This window comes from Somniosus microcephalus, chromosome 18 (genome assembly GCF_052327205.1).
Source record: "Somniosus microcephalus isolate GS21.2 chromosome 18, FLI_Smic_1.0, whole genome shotgun sequence".
Lineage (NCBI taxonomy): Eukaryota > Metazoa > Chordata > Chondrichthyes > Squaliformes > Somniosidae > Somniosus > Somniosus microcephalus.
The window spans coordinates 26067470-26087177 of NC_141004.1; the positions used below are offsets into that span (position 1 = coordinate 26067470).

Below are 19708 nucleotides of genomic sequence, written 5' to 3' on the forward strand. Positions count from 1 at the left end.
CTAGATGCAGGAAGGATGTTCCCGATGGTCGGGGAGTCCAGAACCAGGGGTCACAGTCTAAAGATAAGGGGTAAGCCATTTAGGACAGAGATGAGGAATTTCTTCACCCAGAGAGTGGTGAACCTGTGGAATTCTCTACCACAGAAGGCAGTTGAGGCCAATTCATTAAATATATTCAAGAAGGAGTTGGATATATTTCTTAAGGCTAAAGGGATCAAGGAATATGGGGAGAAGGCAGGGACAGGGTACTGAATTTGAATGATCAGCCATGATCTCATTAAATGGCGGAACAGGCTCGAGGGGCTGAATGGCCTACTCCTGCTCCTATCTTCTAAATCTAAATCTAAATTTCCTCTAGTACTCTGGGATGCAGATCATCAGGCCCTGGGGATTTAATCAGCTTTCAGTCCCATTAATTTCTCCAGCACTATTTTTTTATTAATACTAATTTCCTTTAATTCCTCCTTCTCACTAGACCCTTGGTTCCCTAACATTTCTGGGAAGTTATTTGTGTCCTCTTCCGTGAAGACAGAACCAAAGTATTTGTTTAATTGCTCTGCCATTTCCTTGTTCTCCATTATAAATTCTCCCGTTTCTGACTGTAAGGGACCTACATTTGTCTTCACTAATCTTTTTCTTTTTACATACTTGTAGAAGCTTTTACAATCCACTTTTATGTTCCTTGCAAATTTATTCTCATATTCTATTTTTCCCCTCTTAATCAATCTCTTGGTCTTTTTTTGCTGAACTCTAAACTGCTCCCAATCCTCAGGCCTGCTACTTTTTCTAGCACCTTTATATGGCTCCTCTTTGGATCTACAGGAAACTCTCTTTTTACCGGCACCTAAATATCCGGAAATCTCTCTTAACCGGCAAAATTCAGGAGTAGGTTCAGGTAAGTTTTACTATATATTAGTGGCCGTGTAACCGGGGTTCCTGCAGCTGTGGCCGTGCAACAGGGACTCCTGGATCTGTGGCCGTGTAACCGGGACTCCTGCACAAGTGCCGTGTAACCGGGGCTCCAGCACCTGTGGCCGTGTACGGGGCTCTCGTACCTTGGTAAGTATACCTCTCTGTAATCTGGACTTTTTGATCAACCGGCACCACGCCAGTCCCCTCGGTGCCAGATAAAAAAGAGTTTCCTGTAATACTATCCTTAATTTCTTTTGTTAGCCATGGTTGGACTGCTTTTCCTTTTGTGTTTTTGCACCAGAAAGGAATGTATAACTGTTGCAATTCATGCATTCGTTCCTTAAATGTTAGCCATTGCCTATCCACTGTCATGCCTTTTAATGAAGCTCCCCAATCTATCATAGCCAACTCACTCCTCATATCATCGTAGTTTCCTTTGTTTAGATTTAGGACCCTAGTTTCGGATTAGACGTCTTCACTTTCCATTTTAATGAAGAATTCTATCATGTTATGGTCACTCTTCCCTAATGGACCCCACACAACAAGATTATTAATTAACCCCTTCTCATGGCACAATAACCAATCTAGGATAGCCTGTTCTCTAGTTGGCTCCTCAACGTACTGGTCTAAAAAACCATCTCATACACACTCCAGGAATTCATCCTCCACAGTATTATTGTTAATTTGGTTTGGCCAGTCTATATGTAGATTAAAGTCACCCATGATTACTGTAGTACCCTTGTTACATGCATCTCTAATTTCCTGTTTGATGCCATCCCCTACATTACCACTACTGTTTGGAGGCCTATAGACAACTCCCACCAATGTTTTCTGTTCCTTGGTGCTTCTTAGCTCCATCCAGACTGATTCTATATCTTGATTTTCTGAGCCAATATCCTTTCTCACTATTGCTCTGATTTCATCCTTTACTAATAAGGCCACCCCAACTCCTTTTCCTTTTCGCCTGTCCTTCCTAAATATCGAATATCCTTGGATATTCAGCTCCCAGCCTTGGTCACCCTGCAGCCATGTCTCCGTAATCGCAATTATATCGTATCCGTTTACATCTATTTGTGCTGTTAATTCATCTACCTTATTACGAATGCTTCATGCATTCAGATACAGTGCCTTTAGATTTGTCTTTTTAACATTTTTAGACATCTTAACATTTTTTTGTACTATGGCCCTATTTGTCTTATTACCATTTTTTCTTATGCGGACCCTATTTGTTAGTGCACTCCTTTGTTTGTATGCTCTGTCCCTTCCTGACAATCTAGTTATCCTTACCCCAATCACTTTCCTGCACTGCTTCCTTGTCTTTTCTCTTTAGCATTCTAGATTTCTCTCCACCAGGACCCTCCCCCCCCTTATTTAGTAATTTTATCAGTAATTTTAAAATATAGGGGATAATTCTGTACATATTATTAGAAATCCTGCATAGGTCACGCGATTCCTGTCTTACTTCCGGTTTTCCTAAATTTTTCTCTCTGCATTACCATTGCTAATTGCGATGTTAACATTTCCCATTCAATTTTGCTATGTCAACTGTCACAGCGCAGTTGCAGCCTCTGGCCAGTAGGTGGCTATGTGGAGCGAGATTTGAGTTTCCCAACTGCGTCAGCATCATGATAAATAAAAAACTTATATTCATCAACAAACTGAGCAAGAACAGGGGCAATTTACTATAAGTTATACCCCTAACTAATTTATTTTGGTTGAGACATGCATGGTGAAATTGAAAGTCTTGTCACATAAGAAATATGAGCAGGAGCCATTCGGCCCCTCGAGCCTGCTCACACAGATACCTTTCACCTATGTATGTACTATTTGCAATTCTGCAGATATGTTGCTAGCTATTGCTTATGTATCTCTTCAAGTGATTTGGCTGTAATAGTCTCTGATTATATAAAATATAAAAAAGATGAGGGCCTACCATCTTGAATGTGCTATTTCTGACGTGACCTCATGTCGCTTACAGCCAATTATCATGATCGTCTTGCTATTGTATCTCACATGACCCTGGGGCACTGCAGGGTCAATCAAATCTGGATTCTGTTACCCTTTATGTTTGTACTAATCGATTATTTTTCAAGTACGAGTTAATCCACTGTGTTGTTGCTCACGGGTAGTCCAGAGTCTAAGCAGCTTTGCTTATGTATATTTAGCCAGGCTTGTCCTTTTATTGCTGTGGCTCAGTGGGTAGCACTCTAGCCTCTGAGTCAGAAGGTTGTGGGTTCAGGTCCCACTCCAGAGGTTTAAGCACAGAAATCTAGGCTGACGCTTCAGTGCAGTGCTGAGGGAGTGCTGCACTGTCAGAGGTGCCGTCTTTCGGATGAGACGTTAAACCGAGGCCCCGTCTGCCCTCTCGGGTGGACGTAAAAGATCCCATGGCACTATATCGACGAAGAGCAGCGGAGTTATCCCCGGTGTCCTGGCCAATATTTATCCCTCAATAAACATCACTAAAAAACAGATTATCTGGTCATTACCACACTGCTGTTTGTGGGAGCTTGCTGTGTGCAAATTATATAGCGCGTTTAACATTTTCCTACATTACAACAGTGACTACACTTCAAAAGTACTTCATTGGCTGTAAAGCGCTTTGGACGTCCTGAGGTTGTGAAAGGCGCTATATAAATGCAAGTCCTTCTTGATTTCTTTACCTCTCAGCTACTTTTTGTGGGGACGTGGTTTAAATAAGTACATTTTGAAGTTAATTAGTTGCTTTTGCTGAGGGGAGTTGCTATATATTGACATCTACTTGTAACTTTCATCATCATCAGGTAAATAACTCTTTCTTCCACTTTTTAAAGACTGTGATTTGTTATTTTATGAATATTGCATTTGAACCAATCAAATCTGACGGAAGTGTGACACAAATTTTGCATGTGTGACTTAAGTTTGCCGCTTTCAAGTGTGGCACCTCTGAGGTGTGACAGACATGCACTGAATGCAAACTTCTGACATACAGTTAATGATAGAGGGCCTGATCACAGTACTGTACATGATACTGAAAATTCAGTAAAAAGCTGTATACTCAGAGAAAAAAAACAATTATTTCTGTATGTTTTGGTCCCCTTGTCTTTCACTAGCTCAAAGTGAAAAGCGAAAAAGTAGCTGTAATATTGCCAGAATGGTTCAAGCCACAGTTGGTGAGAATGTATTGCAGCATCAGATGGCAGTAAACAGCGTGGAGAAAATGGCAACACATACACCCATGTTGAAGCAACAGTACTCAAAAATGACCAAGCGACAGCAACAAAACCAGTACCTGACCCCCAGACATGGTAAGGTGTTATATACCTAACAACCATTAATCCCTGTTAAATATTATCGCAACTGTGCAATTTAGATACAAAATATCCATATAAAACATGATTTATATCCGTGTGAATGGACTTATGTCAAATTTAATATGCAAAGATAAAATCATTCATGGTGTTTTTTCAAGCCTACTTTTCCAATATGTGAAAAATGTTATTTTCTGTTCGTCAGTGCTCAGCATCATATAATTTAACAACTAAAGAGTCTGATCTGTTGAACATAAAAAATTAAGTTAACTCAGGTTGGAAACAGAATTTGCAGTCGATGGTGTTCCCAGCACAGCAGTGTCTGGTCTACTGTACATCGAGGCTGCAAGCAATGTTTCCACTAAGCTGCGTGCACATGCGCGTCGCGCAGTCATCTGCGAGGTCCCGCGCAGGCCACTCGCCGGCTTCTACATTGTAAATACCGCACGTGTGTCGAAATTTAAAGGGACCACACATTAAAAGAAACAGGCCACGCAGAACAAAGTGCAACTTACAGGGAACATTGACAGCAAGCTGACCTCGACCTGTGTTTTTATATTTAGTACATAGCACATGACAGCACTGTGGGAGTACCTTCACCACACGGACTGCAGCAGTTCAAGAAGGCGGCTCACCACCACCTTCTCAAGGGCAACTAGGGTTGGGCAATAAATGCTGGCCTTGCCAGCGATGCCCAGATCCCATAAGCAAATTTAAAAAAACATTGGGAGTGTGCAGAGGTCATACGGGTGGGACTTCCAGTGCCAGCAGTTCTTAAAGGGCTGTTGGCTGCCCTTAAAAGTGTGATTCTGTTTTGTCAGAGAAATGGTTGGGGGTAGAATGGAAGCATTCACCAATCAGAGGTTCCTGCAGCGCTAGTGGAGGACAGGACCTCCCAGCAATAAAGAGTGCCATCAGAATAACATAGATGGAGGTGACAGAGTGCATAAATACAGTCTCTTCTGTGACCCAAATCTGGGAACAGATGGAGAGACATTTTTTGGCCTATGCAAGTTATCCAAAGTAATTGGAATCCTCTAAAGAACAATTAGTACTTTGCAGTCAAGGGGGAAAATAATCTAACAGGATTAAGTAGTTAAATGGATCTGCCATGGTATTTATTTTTGCTACAGCAATATAAATGGAAGTGGAAGGTGTTGCAGAAACCACACTGGGCCAGGGTTGTGGTTTCAAACTGGGAGGCTGTTCAGATGGGGATTTCCAGAGACGAATGAGCTAAACTTCAGCTTCAAAGAGAAAAAGCAGGTGACGGTTCAAAGTTTAGGTTTGATGCTGTCTGCAAATCAACCAAATTGCACACACGGTACAACAATGTTCATGCCTGTTGTCTGCCACTAGATGTTGCTGAAGTCACCACAGTCAGTTCCCGTTCAACAAATAACGAGTCCGCTGCATTTTATTCACTTACCAGGAGCTCAGTGAAAAGTTAATAACTTTCCTTTGTATGATTTTTGAGTATTTTAATTTTGGTAGAGGATTTCATATTACATATAATTGCACCTTTTTTTTGTGCATATTTTGAACATTTTGATATTAAATAAATTGAAGACAAGATTTAGCACGAAAGTCAGGGGTTGATTTTCCTGACCTGATTCTGGAGCAAGTTAAAGACAGGAAGCTAAGCTGATTTTTTTTTTATCCACTCTCCCCCGCCCCCCCACCCATGGATGTTTAGAGATATGCGGAGCCTCCGGGCTGACGACCTTCATCTTGGAGGCCCAATATGCAGCTGCAAACCTGAGAGGCACTCAAATTTCCTCCTCATTTGATCAGCACTAGACCCTGCCAGGGGATAGGCCTGTCCCGTGGGTGTCCCTGGGCCAACGGAAATATAGGTGATCCTAGGCTTGAACCGAAACAGCGCATTTCAGGTGCACAGGTCTTGTTTACTGCCGAGATAGGGGGTTGGGCAGGAAAATATGGCTCCCTCTTTTTTTTATCGTTAGTCTGCATGAGATCCCACGGCACTATTTCGAAGAAGAGCAGGGGAGTTATCCCTGGTGTCCTGGTCAATATTTCTCCCTTAACCAACATTGCCAAAAACAGATTATCTGGTCATTAACACATCGCTGTTTGTGGGACCTTGCTGTGCGCAGATTGGTTGCCGCCTTTCCCACATTACAACAGTGACTCCACTTCAAAAGCACTTCATTGGCTGTAAAGCGCTTCGAGACGTCCAGTGGTCGTGAAAGGTGCTATATAAATGCAAGTCTTTCTTTCTTTCTCAGATGTTTAGTAGAGCATCTTGATTAGCAAAGCTTGGTGCTTTATAGAATTACATAGAATGTACAGCACAGAAACAGGCCATTTGGCCCAGCTGGTCCATGCCGGTGTCTATGCTCCACACGAGCCTCCTCCCACTCTTCTGCATCATCACTAGGTTCAAACCAGTTATCCTTTTAATTTATTTTGCAGTTATAGGGGGCGATTTTGCCAGCCCTCGGGAGATGGGTTTGGAGGTGGGACTACCGGGAAAATGGCAGAGTCTGGAGGCGGGAACCCATCCCGCCTCCGTGCCATCTTCCCAGGAGGCGGGTAGCCGACCCGCGCCGGGTCTCGTCTCCTGGAGGCAGGAAGGGGATTACAGCCACTTAACTGCCTGTTAACAGGTAGTTAACAGGCAGTTAAGAGGATTATCCCCATTTTTCCACCAGAGGTGTGGGCTTCCCGACATCGGGAAACCCCGCCGGGGTCACTGAGGCGAGCAGTGGGTCTGCAGGGGTCAGAGGGGTCCAAAAGTGCACTGTGGAGGTAAGTGATGGGTGCAAGTGTGGAGAGGTAAGTACGTGAGGAGAGTGGAAAGTGATAGAAAATGTTTACTTACCTTTGTTTCTTCCTGCAGGCTTCAACCGTTGGGGATGTGGAGACTCTCGCATTTCACTGGCAGAGATGACAGATGGTGGCTGCATTCTCCGATGCAACAACCATCTAATTTCTGCTCACAAAAGAGGTTTGATGAGGTCTTCAATACAAGAACTCATCAAACAACAGAGAATGTCAGTGTTTGACAGCTTCACAGAGCTGCCAAACGATGACAATTCATCTGTCAAAACTTTTTGACAGATGAAACGTCATACACTGACATTCTCTGTAACCGGCTTCCCCTTAATTGGCCTGCTAAGCCCGCTGGGCTTAATCAAGGTCAATCAAGGGAAAATAGCGTGGGTTGGCCACAAGTTGATGGAGGCGGGACTAAAACACGACAAGTGGGAGTCCCGCCTCCAAAAGCTCCCCATTGACAAAATCCAGCCCATAGAGTCTATGTAGCCAGTCTAGAAAAAATATGAATATATAAATCCAATTTTAAAATGCTGCTGCAGGAGCACTGAGTAATATATAAAGTATGTTCCTTTCTTTCTTTCTTTGCAGGTAGCAATGATTCTTGCTCTCCTGGTACACCACTTCGTTCGAAAAAGTCTAAAGTCATAAATCGCTTCCTTGGTGGCAAAAAGCTAAAGAACAGCAGCAAAAACAAAAGCAACCGAGTCCACCACACTCCAAGTCCCAGGACGCCTCAGCCCGTACAGAAAGAACAGAAAAATAAGCTAACTGTCCCTTGGTGTTCTCAAAAGAGAGTCCCCCGGAAAGGTCTGGCCAGGAATTTGAAGGCTAAGTCAGGCTGCAGCGATACAGTCGGCCTACTCGAAGACCAGACCGACAGCACTAAAGCAGAAAACGTCAAAGTCGATGACCCAGTCCATATGGTAACGGAAGAGAGCAGGAAAACTTCTCAAATAGGTTGGGAAGCTAAAGCGAAATATAGTGAACAATTGGCCATCCTGTTGTCTGAAAAAGAAGTTGACAATTTGGCAGGGGTTGAAAGCTTGTTCAAGACACTTCAAATAGGAGAGCAAAATCATTCTTTAAAGACAGAGGAAACTAGCAACAAGCCTGGGGCCTATGACTGTTCTGCAGAATCGAGAAAGGATCGATTCAAAACAAAGAATTTCACAGCTCTGTCTGATGTGAAAGCGAATCCCATAAACACTGTTCCACTTGTACACCTCTCCGGAAAGTCTCTCAGAACAAAGAATTTAGGATTACATGGATCGTGCAGCAACATCCAGATATCTCCATTCAATAAATGATTAAGAAAAGAAATGCTACTGACATGGTGAGGAGGGGGCGGGGTGGGGTGGTGGCGGGAAGAGGGAAAGAAGGATAAATTCATCTTATTTCACAGTCGCCTGTTGCCCAACGAGCTGATTACTAAATGTGAAGTATTGATGACGGTTAAGTTGCGCAAATGGTTTGGCATAAGTTGAATATATTTGCCACAAACCACTGGATTTTAATGACTGTTATGAGCTTAAAGTATACCAGTCCCATGTGCCAGAAACTTCATTTACTTTGTGATGAAGTCACTTTACAGACTATTAGTGTGTGTGCCCTTTGGGAACCTCCGATATGTGTGCAGTGCTAGGGTGCCTTTGAAAGTGTCAGTCGTGGCTCAGTTGGTAGCACACTTGCCTCTGAGTCAAAAGGTTGTGGGTTCAAGACCCACTCCAGGGACTTGAGCACAGAAATCAAGGTTGACACTCCAGTGCAGTGCTGAGAGAGCGCTGCAATGCTGGGGATGTTGTCTTTCAGATGAGACATTAAACCGAGGCCCCATCAGTTCTCTCAAGCGGACGTAAAAGATCCCAGGACACTACCAAAGTAGCAGAGGAGTTATCCCTCAATCAACATTACTAAAACAGATTATCTGGTCATTATCACATTGCTGTTTGTGGGAGCTTGCTGTGTGCAAATTGGCTGCCGTGTTTCCTACATTACAACAGTGACTATACTTCATTGGTTGTAAAGTACTTTGGGACGCCCTGAGGTCGTGAAAGGCGTTATAGAAATGCAAGTCTCTCTGTGTAGGAGTCTCTAAAAACTGCACACTTTGTAATTGCCTAATTATCATAAGCATGTCTAATATCGACAACTAAATTATTCTCCATTCAAAACTGATTTTATGATTAAGAACAAAACCAATAATGCTAATTTGCAACTTCTGATAATAATGCCAATTAGTGGTAAAGATCTGTTAATTTTTTTTGAAATTATACATTAAAATATTCTTTGTTTCAAATGCTCGCCACTTAAAAGAAAATGTGAAAACATTTGACTTTTCGCATAACCAGATAAGGCAAAGAAATCCAAAGGTGGATGGTGGAAACTTTCTAACCAGCGCTCTTCACATAAAAGCACTTAACGTACACATGCTAAGTTCCTGTAACACAGTAATTAATCCATGTAAAATAAGGATCAACTTCCGCATTAAAACAGCGCAGAGAGGAACTTGGTACGAGCATGATGGAGCAAGGGAACAATGCTGGCCACAAAATCTACCATTGCCTTCCCCAGTTTGAAGGACATACTCACAGAAAATAAAAACCTGCCGAATAACTTTACCTCGGTAACTTGCTCATCCTGTTTTGCAACTTCATCTTTTTTTACAACACATGCACCACTAAAGATCAAACTCACTATTCGTTGCTTGTTATTTTTAAAGCTGACCTGACATTTAAGGGGTGAAATTCCTCTTTTAATGAAAAAACAGTTAAGTGCTTGTTTGTCTCCATATTTAGCAGCCTGTTAATGAAATCACAGGAACACGCAGCTTTGAAGCTTGTTATCTTAGTGGGTGTTCATTACAGATAAAAGTAGCCATTCTCCTGTTTTTCATTAAAAGTAAAATGCTACCCACAGTTCCCGGCCTCACCACCAATGGGTAAATATAGCCTAAGCTTATTTTATCCCTACATGTAACCATGTAGTCGGATTCAAACAGATTACAGTATTCTACATCTCTCAATTCAGATTGGTTTAATTTAGATTATCTGATGATCCAAATCTATTTTAACACTAAATTCCCACATTGCTGTGTAATTACATTGTTTAATTCAAATGGTTGGATAATTCAGAAATTATCAAGCATATGTCGTTGATGTGATTGACAGGAAACTGGAATTCTTATAAAACTTGCATATAAATGGATATCACTGTATTTATGGAATACGGTGAGAGGAGACTGATCAGCAGCTCGGAGTCATTATGGCATATTTTCTGATTGCTGCTGTTTTGGCACTAACATTTAATAACTTACCGAACACAACTGGAGAGAGCAAAAACACTGAATTCAATTCCTTTTCACTCCAATTAAGTGCAGTGGTGACTTGATAATCCAATCACATGTTCGAATTCCAAGTGCTATTAAACTAACAAATCAAATTGATTAACTACACATTGCTTGCATTTAGGAATAACAATCTAAAGTGATAAGCACCATTTTGATTAGCATTGCGCTGTACTTGATATGATTTCTATGCTAAGTACTTGAGCACTTTGAACCTTGCTACTTTCCCTTTGAGGACCGCACAATGTTCTTGTGCATCAAGGCAAATAAAGACTACTGGATCCAAATTAATATTTTTTAATGTCATCAAAATAGATTATTTTGGCAGCTTACAGGGACCATTGCACTTTTCCAACCCAGCATACATAATTTGTAATGTTGTACGGGCAAATCAATTAGTGCACTGTATGTGGGGGGAGATGGGGAGGCCATTTTTGTCACATAAAATTTCACTATTTATTAATCTCAAAGTGTGTATGACAAGGTCTTTGCTTCAACCACTACAGGGAAAGCACAAAAGTCACTTTCTGAAAGAAATATTTTTTTTTTGTTTTTAAGAGCTGTTATCCTAATAGTACAAGAGCTCAATGTAGTTTCTGTGGGTTAGGGAATAGGAATCTTACTTAAAGATAGAGGGTGGATTGGCCCTCTAATTTAGCTGTAGTGTCCTTGGCTAGTCTGATCATGTGGCACCATAGTAAAAACAAAATATTCTTTTAAAAATTCAGTCAGTATAATTTTTATTAAAAACGATCTGTTCTGTGGGAAAATACTGAATACAAATCACAAGAATCACCTGAAACAGTAATGACAATTTCCCATAATGTTTTGTTTTACATAGCTCTTATTCTTCCCCAAACAAAAAATCCTGCTTTTTAAAAAAAATACTTGCACAGGTTTCTTAATGAAGACTGTTTAGTATGGACCGCAGCCCAGTCCCTGGGATCTCACAGTGGAGAGGTGAACTGACTGTGTGAATCTTATCCTTTCACTCAGTGGATACTGGTTGAGAAGTGAGCAACCATCTGCTGTATAGAGGAGCTGCCACTGCCATCTGGAACAGGAGCAGCTGCAGAGACGAGTCGCCAAAGTTTAAGAACATTACATGCTGCAGGGAGGATCTGTTACTAAGGATGCATTGCTGCAGGGGACCAGTCGAAGAAGAGACAGCAGCTGCTATGGGGGACTTAGATTAGGGGAAAGAGCAGCTTACTGTGGATATCTAGACTTTTGAGAGAGTGGCTACTGTGGGGTACCCAGCCTGGGATCGACCAGACCTGATATGGGAGTAGCATTTCTAGACATGTGTTGTACATGTATTGGAGACACTACTGCTTGTGTAAAGTAAGCATCTTTTACTTTCTAAAATACAATATTAAATTACTAATAGTATTCTTTTTGTGATATTTGAGTCTGTGTTGCAAGGAATGTAACCCAATGTTATGGTACGTATTACAATTAACTCCCTGGAGTGGGTAGGCTACATTATGCTGTCCCATTGACAGAATGTGTGCTTTAGGCGTTCCACATCCAGCTGAGTTTGTTAGGAATTTCAATTAGGATCTGTGGTTGGTGCTTTACTCCTCCAATGCAGTGTTATTAAACATATCTATTATTGGAATCTAATTTCAAATGTTATTTGGTGCATAACACAATAGAACATGATTGGCAAGTACTGCAGATGTAAGAATAGTCTATGGCTTCATAAACTTCTGGAATTCTGATTAAACGCTTGGAATCTGATTTATATTTTTCAAGCTGAGACAACATAAATGGTTATTTTGAAAGTCTCAGAGAACATTCGGTGCTCAAAAAGTTGAATAAAAGTCATGACTGTTAATAGATGCATGCTTCCTACATTAATTAAATATGTAATTCCTTAGTAAATTTGTTAAAATTAATGTCACTTTTAAATATTGGTGCATGCAGTGGAAGAGATTCTGTGTGCAATTATGTTAACAAATCTTAGAATGCATCAAACATTTTCATCAAAACAATAGATATTGCTATTTCTGTCAAATTTAACTACCAACATCAAATAGCAATCAAATCTTAATAGCATCTCTTTCATTTATGGTGCCCCATTGTATATGAACTTCCACTGAAGGTTGAGAGCTGAACAGCATAATCCCACAAACTAGTACTTTCCAAGTAACTTGTGATTCATGTTGAAAATGCCAATTTAAGAGGCAAGGGACAACTACCTATTAGGTGTGACGAAATACTTGAACGTTGCACTGGTTTGTCAGTAGATTTCATAAAGAAATTTTTTAAAGCATTATTTCTGCTAAATCTTACAGATCTAGCCGTGATATGCCATTTTGCACTCTATTGCTTTCCTTTATGCTAGCAAAGGTTAAAGTAAACTAAAGCTATATATGGGTCAACCAGAAATAAATGTACTGTCGGACTGGATGCCAAAACCTACTAGAACACTGTCTGTTCATCAATGGGATGTGGGTTTGAAACTCAGCCCAGAACAACTAAAAACCTCCACTGTTGGGCAGGTGTTGACGATCCACAGTGAACTGACTCTGGGTACCCTCGACCACTTTCCCATTAGATATGAATCGAGAACAAAAGTGTTGTCAAAATCTGTTTGAAAAGGGACCACCACATTCTTGAGGGTGCTCTTCTAATATTTGGACTGCAGCATATTGTTGGGAGTAACGTAGGGGGAGCATTATATTGTTTCTGATCTGTGCCATACTTGACCAAGACCTGTTTAATGCTACTAGTAAGCATGTCTTCCATGTCCTAATATTGCTAGTCTTCACCTCAATGATATAAGCACACAAAGGGTAAAATTTCACCTACAGAGAAAATGTTGTATGCCAGAGGTCTTCACTTCCCCAATTCAATTATCATCAGTGTTCAGTCCAAGGAAGTAGGAGGTAATGACATAAACAAGAAAAAAGCTCCTCCTACCATCTAATAAGGCCAACCTTGTATTGTTTCCTCAGCCAACAAACAAACCAGAAACCAACCATCGGACAAGGAAATACTAACGATAAACATTGGAGCACAAAACAGTAGGGTCAGTGTTGATGCAGGGAAACCAGGAGCTAGGATTAGAATCCTTACTGGAGAACTCAGAGAAATAAAAGACAAAATAAATAATTTGTTAAATCTAAAGGATGAAGTAAGATTCCAAGAAGTCAAAAGTCTACAGATGATTGAGAGGCTATTCACCTGGAAGGGAACAAAGAACTTTTATAGGGGGAAACTATTTTTAATCATTCTCTTGATTTGTTGATCCAGATGTCACCATGGAAAAGCAGCAAGCAGTACCTGATTAGGAGGTAAGCAGTTAGGAAGAAAGGCCCACGGTCTAATCAACTTAAATGAAAATATATTTATCATCTGCAGAAATGTGAATGAACTCAACCAAAAGCATCTGCAACTGTGGAAGTCAACACAATTTAGAATACTGAGTGAAGGTGCACACTAATGAGCAAGAACATATCTTTCCATGACATTTCACTAAATATGTCCACAGCACATGATGTATCAACCAATTCTTGACCCAGTTGAGAATAAGCTTACACAAGAGCACAACTATCTAGCAACCTTGTTTTCAGGGGCCTGCATTGTCTGCTTATCCTTCTTCATCAAAGTATAAAGCTAGTGAAACTACCTGCTCCGCAAACACCTTTTGGATTGGGACATAAAGCCTGGCAGACCAAAGATTTGCTTGGGGGGGGGGGCGGGTGGAGGGGGAGAGATATTACCTTGAATAGAAACTGATGGCCAAAGACCAAATGAGTTTTGAAAAGTTATAAATCGGAAGTAGACCCAGCTGGCTAATTCATCTTGCTGAAGCAAGAGCAATTAAAAATATACTGTTGAGAAATCAGTTAAGTTAGATCCCCAGATGGAATTGTCCTTTAAGGGTCATAAAACCATATTAAGGCTCCTAAGAGTAGGGAAGAAAGTAGCTGTTTTCATGCCTTGGAAAGACACGATAAAAGTCAGTTCTCATCTCTGTTGCTGAAGCATCAGACGTTAATAAGCACGGGAACATATGCTACCTAACTAACCCAATGCTGCTGGAAACCCTTAAGAGAGTCAGATAATAGGAGTATGTGGCCACTTTTAAATCATTCTCCTTAGAGGCTTCTTTGTCCTAGTGCACATGGTGATATCCAGAAACAAATCTTGAGCAATGGTCTTCCATCTTTGAAACCTTTGTGTGGACTTAATTTTGTCAGGAATAGGATGAGTAGTCTTACCAACAAATACATTTGGCCAAACACACTATATAATGCTCAAAAAAGTACTAAATCAATTGGTGGAGCACTGTACCCGTGATGGGAAACTCAAAAAAGTACTAAGTATTAATTCTAAAAAACTAAAACCCAAAGCACAAGCCAGGAGAGGAAAAAGACTAGGCAAATCATTGAAGAAGGTGGCTGTCCTCATAATTGAGGAGCATTATTCCTCTTTGGTTACTGCCTCTTTGTTCTATTAATTGGACCTGAATTAATTGGTGATACGAGGAAGAGAAAGAACAATTTAGAGGCTTTTTGCGACTAAGTGGCATGTTTGAGAAAACCGTACTGCTCGTTAGAAATTTTCTCAAGTTACAAATAACATCCTGTTGACATTTTACAATTTTAGAGTGCAGAGAAGTTTCAAGTTATGATTAAAGCAACATATATTACATTAATTAAGGATGGTCAATGTAATATAAGGCCATCGATACATTTTGTACAGACAAGGTGTGATCTTCTGTGCATTTGATTTGTCAGACTGACTAGGATATTATAAGGGATTTTGTGGACCTGTACAATATGTCGATCAATGCAATACTTCATACTGACATCAAAAAATGCATTTGATATTATTAATGTTGTCATAAGAGTGGTGTCACTCTGTATTACTGACTTGTTGCTTGTTTCATTTAACAGAGAAATTGCATTCATTGCTTTGTTTGTATGAAGAAGATTTGTCAGGTGGTAATCCAACTGTTTCTTTGCAAAAATATAAAAGTGTTTGATGTAGAAATGTAATTACTGTAGGATTACTTAATAAACACAACTGTTCCATCTGCAGAACAATATATTTATTCTGTCTTTTATCCAATGACTTTCATATATAAAGCTGTTCTCCACTGCTAACTTTAAAAAAAAATCAAAACCGGTAAACCTAATTTAGAGCAGGTTTTCCCTCCTTCCTGAGATGATAAATCCCTCCTGTAAGATATAGCCTAGAATGCCTATAACATGTTTATTCCTATGTTCCTATTTAGATATTTTACATATTGGAAAGGCCATGGGCTGGATTTTGATACTGGGACAGGCTGGGGTCGTGTAATCCGCATTTCGTGTTAGCCACCCGATTCTAAATCGATGTGGGAAAATGATGCCATTTTAACTTAATTGGCCAATTGAGTTCCAACGTGTGGGAACCCATGGCCAATGAGTTTTTCCAGTCTGAAAGTCGCCTCCGAAGACGTCATCATTGCTGCTGCATTTAAGGTCTGCAACAAGCCTTGCTTCTTCTGCAGACTGCCAAGCTTTTGTCCTTGCATGTTAGAGGCACCTGCAGAAAGAATGGCCAGCCAGAGACCTAGGTCTGCACCCCACTTTGATAACGTTGCCCTGCAGGCTTTAGTAGAGGGAGCAAGAGCAAATAAAGAGCTGCTCTTCCCTTCTTCAGGGAGGAAGAAGCCTCCCCAGCAAACCAAGGCTGTGTGGATCCAGGTGGCAGAGGAGGTCAATTCTTTGTTAATAACCTGCAGAACCTGGCTTCAGTGCAGGAAGAGGTTTCATGACCTTCTGCGCACTGGAAAAGTGAGTATGAATTTCCCATCACCCTCAATCTGATCCACATTGCCTCTCCTCACCAGCACTCAGCTTTAGCAATCTCTTCCTCCACATCCCACTTGACACTGACATCCATGCACCCTTACCCATTCCCTCTCTCTATGGTCACATTCACCTAACTATTCGACCATGCAGCCCTCACACTCCCTATCACTGTGATGCAGTTACAACTTACAACACACAGGGAGGGCCCTTGGTCTTGCCACCTCACTCCATCTTTGTCTCCTTCTAAGCATCTATGCTATGGATTCTCTACACTCACTCCTTCATTCTCACTCAAACTCCCCTTGTCTCCCTCATTGCAGGAAAAGAGAGCTCACAATAAGAGGGAAAGAGCGAGGACAGAAGGAGGGCCACCCTCAGTAGCCCGACTCACCACCTGGGAGGAGGCGGTCCTGGAGATCGTGGGAGTGGAGGAAGATTCCCAAGTGTTTGATATAGAAATGTAATTTCTGTAGGATTACTTAATAAATACAACTGTTCCATCTGCAGAACAATATATTTATTCTGTGTCTTTTATCCAATTACTTTCATATATAAAGCTGTTCTCCACTGCTAACAGACGGGCGCATCACAGCAAGCTGGTGACAGAATAGTTTTCCATCTCTCTCAATGACATTGCATGAGTCGCTGATAATGATTCTGAAGCTCTAACAGATGGACTTATGATCATCTGCAATATGCAATGTGCATGTAACCTTGGCCTCACATCTCTGACTCTTTCCTTTACTCCCCCACAGGACCATCGCAAGCACCCGTCCCCACTATCCAGGAGGAAGAGCATGAGCCTCAAGACTCCTCAGAGGAAGCTGCAACCCCTGAGAGCGCAGCGTCAGCAGAATCCATCACATCCAGCACCAGCACAGACACTCACACCTCGGAGGGAACATCGCGAGATATAGTGTTGTGTTGTCACCTGGTGTATCACAGCTCACAAGTGAGCATCAGCAGATTGTGGAGACAGGGACAGCAGCGGAGAGTCCTAGTCGGAGGGCACAGGACTCTCCCAGCTCGGCTCAGCTGCATGTCAACCCTCTGCCTCTGGGTCCATCCATAAGATCAGCGGTGCTGGAACTCCAGGAACAGATGCAGGAGTCTCTGGCAGGTTTTGTCTCCAGGGTCGCTGTGAGTGTGGAGCGAATGGAGGAGTCCATTGCGAACATGAGCAGAGCCTTTGTGGAGTCATTGTGCATGAACGCATCACCATGGAAAGGATAGCAACCGCTGTGCAAATGATGGCAACCTCCGTCGAAAGCATGGCTACAGTAGATGAGAGGATGGCTGCAGCCATAGAGGAGATAAGTCGCCAGTGTGCAGAAAACATGGTGAGTGTTCAAAATAGAATGACATCTCTGGAGGAGCGATGGTCATCTATTTAACACAGAAACCAGACCTTCATGGAAGTCCTTCTGAGTAGGACTTGCAGTGCAGATACCGGTCCCCATGGCCTTATGTTCAGCAAGGTGCTCTCAATCCACTTGCAAGCGCTGAGGTGGATCTGACCCACGAGAGGGATGTTGTTTGCAGAGAACAAGGAAGTGGGGGCTCCTCTCCAAGCGCTCACACTTCCATGCCACTGAAAAGTCCTCGGTCAGAGCCCCACCAGAGTCCGCACCCAACTGAGATCAGCATCTCATCCCTTGTACAGCCGCAGGAGCAGCAGACTGTTGGCAAGCCCTCACAGGTTCGCAACCCCAGAGGACGCCCGCCAAAGGTGTTGAGACAGGAGCAGCAAGAAAGTGAGCAAGGGGCCTCCACATCTGCTGAAGCCACAGGGGAAGCACCACGTAGGAGCACGCGTAAGAGAAAGATAGTGCACAAATAGTCACAAGGGTAGTCACTTGGGCGAAATTTGATGTTTTATGTTAAAGCCATCAGATGATTACTGTAAATAAAAGAATCTGATGGCTACTGCTGTAGTTGTGGCGTGTGTCATTTCGCGAATGGGACTTCCACATTGAGGGCTTAGGATTATTTGCAATTGTCAGTATGGTGGTCAAATTGCTAGGAATCCGCTGGTTTTTGGCCATTCACAGAATCACAGAAACCCCACAGTGCAGATAGAGGCCATTTCGGCCCATCGAGCCTGCACCGACACATATCCCACCCGATCCCCGTAACCCCACGTATTTAATCCCCCTAACACTAAGGGTCAATTTTTTATCATAGCCAATCAACCTAACCCGCACATCTTTGGACTGTGGGAGGAAACCGGAGCACCCGGAGAAAACCCACGCAAACACGGGGAGAATGCGCAAACTCCACACAGACAGTCGCCCATTGTCGATGCTCAGGTAAGAAGCTGCGAGGCAAAAGTGCTTGATTGGCTAGGCTAAGCAAATCTGGCCAAGATGAGTGTGTTCCTTGCATCCCAGGCAGCAATGTTCTCGCGTACTGCTGCTGCTGGTTGATGGGCCTCTGCAAGATGTTCGTTTTCGCTCTCCTCCTCCTCCTCCTCATCTGAGGAGGATATGTGATGAGCCACTTGGTCCTCAGGAATCTGCAAGCCACGACACTGTGCCATGTTGTGAAGTGCACAGCAAACCACGACGATTCTGGAGACCCTGGCTGCTGAGTACTGCAGGGCTCCACCTGATCTATCCAGGCATCTGAAGCACATCTTCAGCAAACCAATGGTTTGCTCGATTATGGCTCTGGTGGTAATGTAGCTGGAGTTGTAGCGCTCCTCAGCTTCGTTGGATGGGCTCCTCAACGGCGTCATTAGCCACGTCTTCAGGGGATAGCCCTTGTCTCCAAGTAGCCATCTGTTAAGTTGGTCTGGCGGACTGAATAGCGGAGGCACACTAGACTGGCGCAGTATGAAGGAGTCGTGGCAACTGCCAGGGTACTTGGCACAAACATGCAAAATTTCCTTCTTGTGGTCACACACCAGCTGAACGTTAAGGGAGTGGAAACCCTTGCGGTTGACAAAAATACCTGGAATGCGATGGGGTGACATAAGGGCCACATGTGTGCAGTCAACGACGCCCTGCACCCTTGGAAAGCCTGCCAGATTAGCTAATCCAACCGCACACGCCATGACACTTGCTTGATCCTTGGTGAAATGGATGTGATTGTGCACAATGGCAAAGAGGGCATCGGTTACCTGCGTGATGCAAGTGTGTGCGGCCGCCTGGGAGATGCCGCTGATGTCTGCTGCTGATCCCTGGAATGTGCCCGAGGCAAAAAAGTTGAGTGCGGTGGTGACTTTGACGGCCACTGGTAAGGATTGTCCACCTGGTCCGCTGGCCTCCAGGTCTTGTTGCAGCATTGCAGATGTCACCCACTACCTCTCGCGAAAGTCGGAGCCGCCTTTGGCACTGCTGCTCAGACATGTTGAGGTAGCTGACCCTGTGTCTGTAGACCCTGTTTGGGGGGTATCTCCTGCACCTTGGCGCTCCTGTTGTTGCTGCTGATGTTGGTGCTGCTGTTGTTCCTGGTTCTGCTGGTGCCGCGGCTGGTCTTCGTCCTCATCTAATGCCCAGAATGAAAGGAAATAAATGGCTCCCATGTTTCTGGTTTATGCCTCAGTT

General features: G+C 42.7%; 1 protein-coding gene across 1 annotated transcript in view; it reads left to right on the forward strand.

The window, feature by feature from the left end:
* Positions 1–8333, forward strand: part of LOC147105149 (TBC1 domain family member 30-like) — an 89529-nt gene extending 81196 nt beyond the window's left edge. The window contains exons 11-12 of the mRNA XM_086011751.1: positions 4005–4199; positions 7593–8333. Coding sequence (XP_085867877.1) covers positions 4005–4199; positions 7593–8311 — 914 coding nt within the window. The 3' untranslated portion in view covers positions 8312–8333. The remainder of the gene's footprint in view (positions 1–4004; positions 4200–7592) is intronic.
* The last annotated feature ends 11375 nt before the right edge of the window (positions 8334–19708 follow it).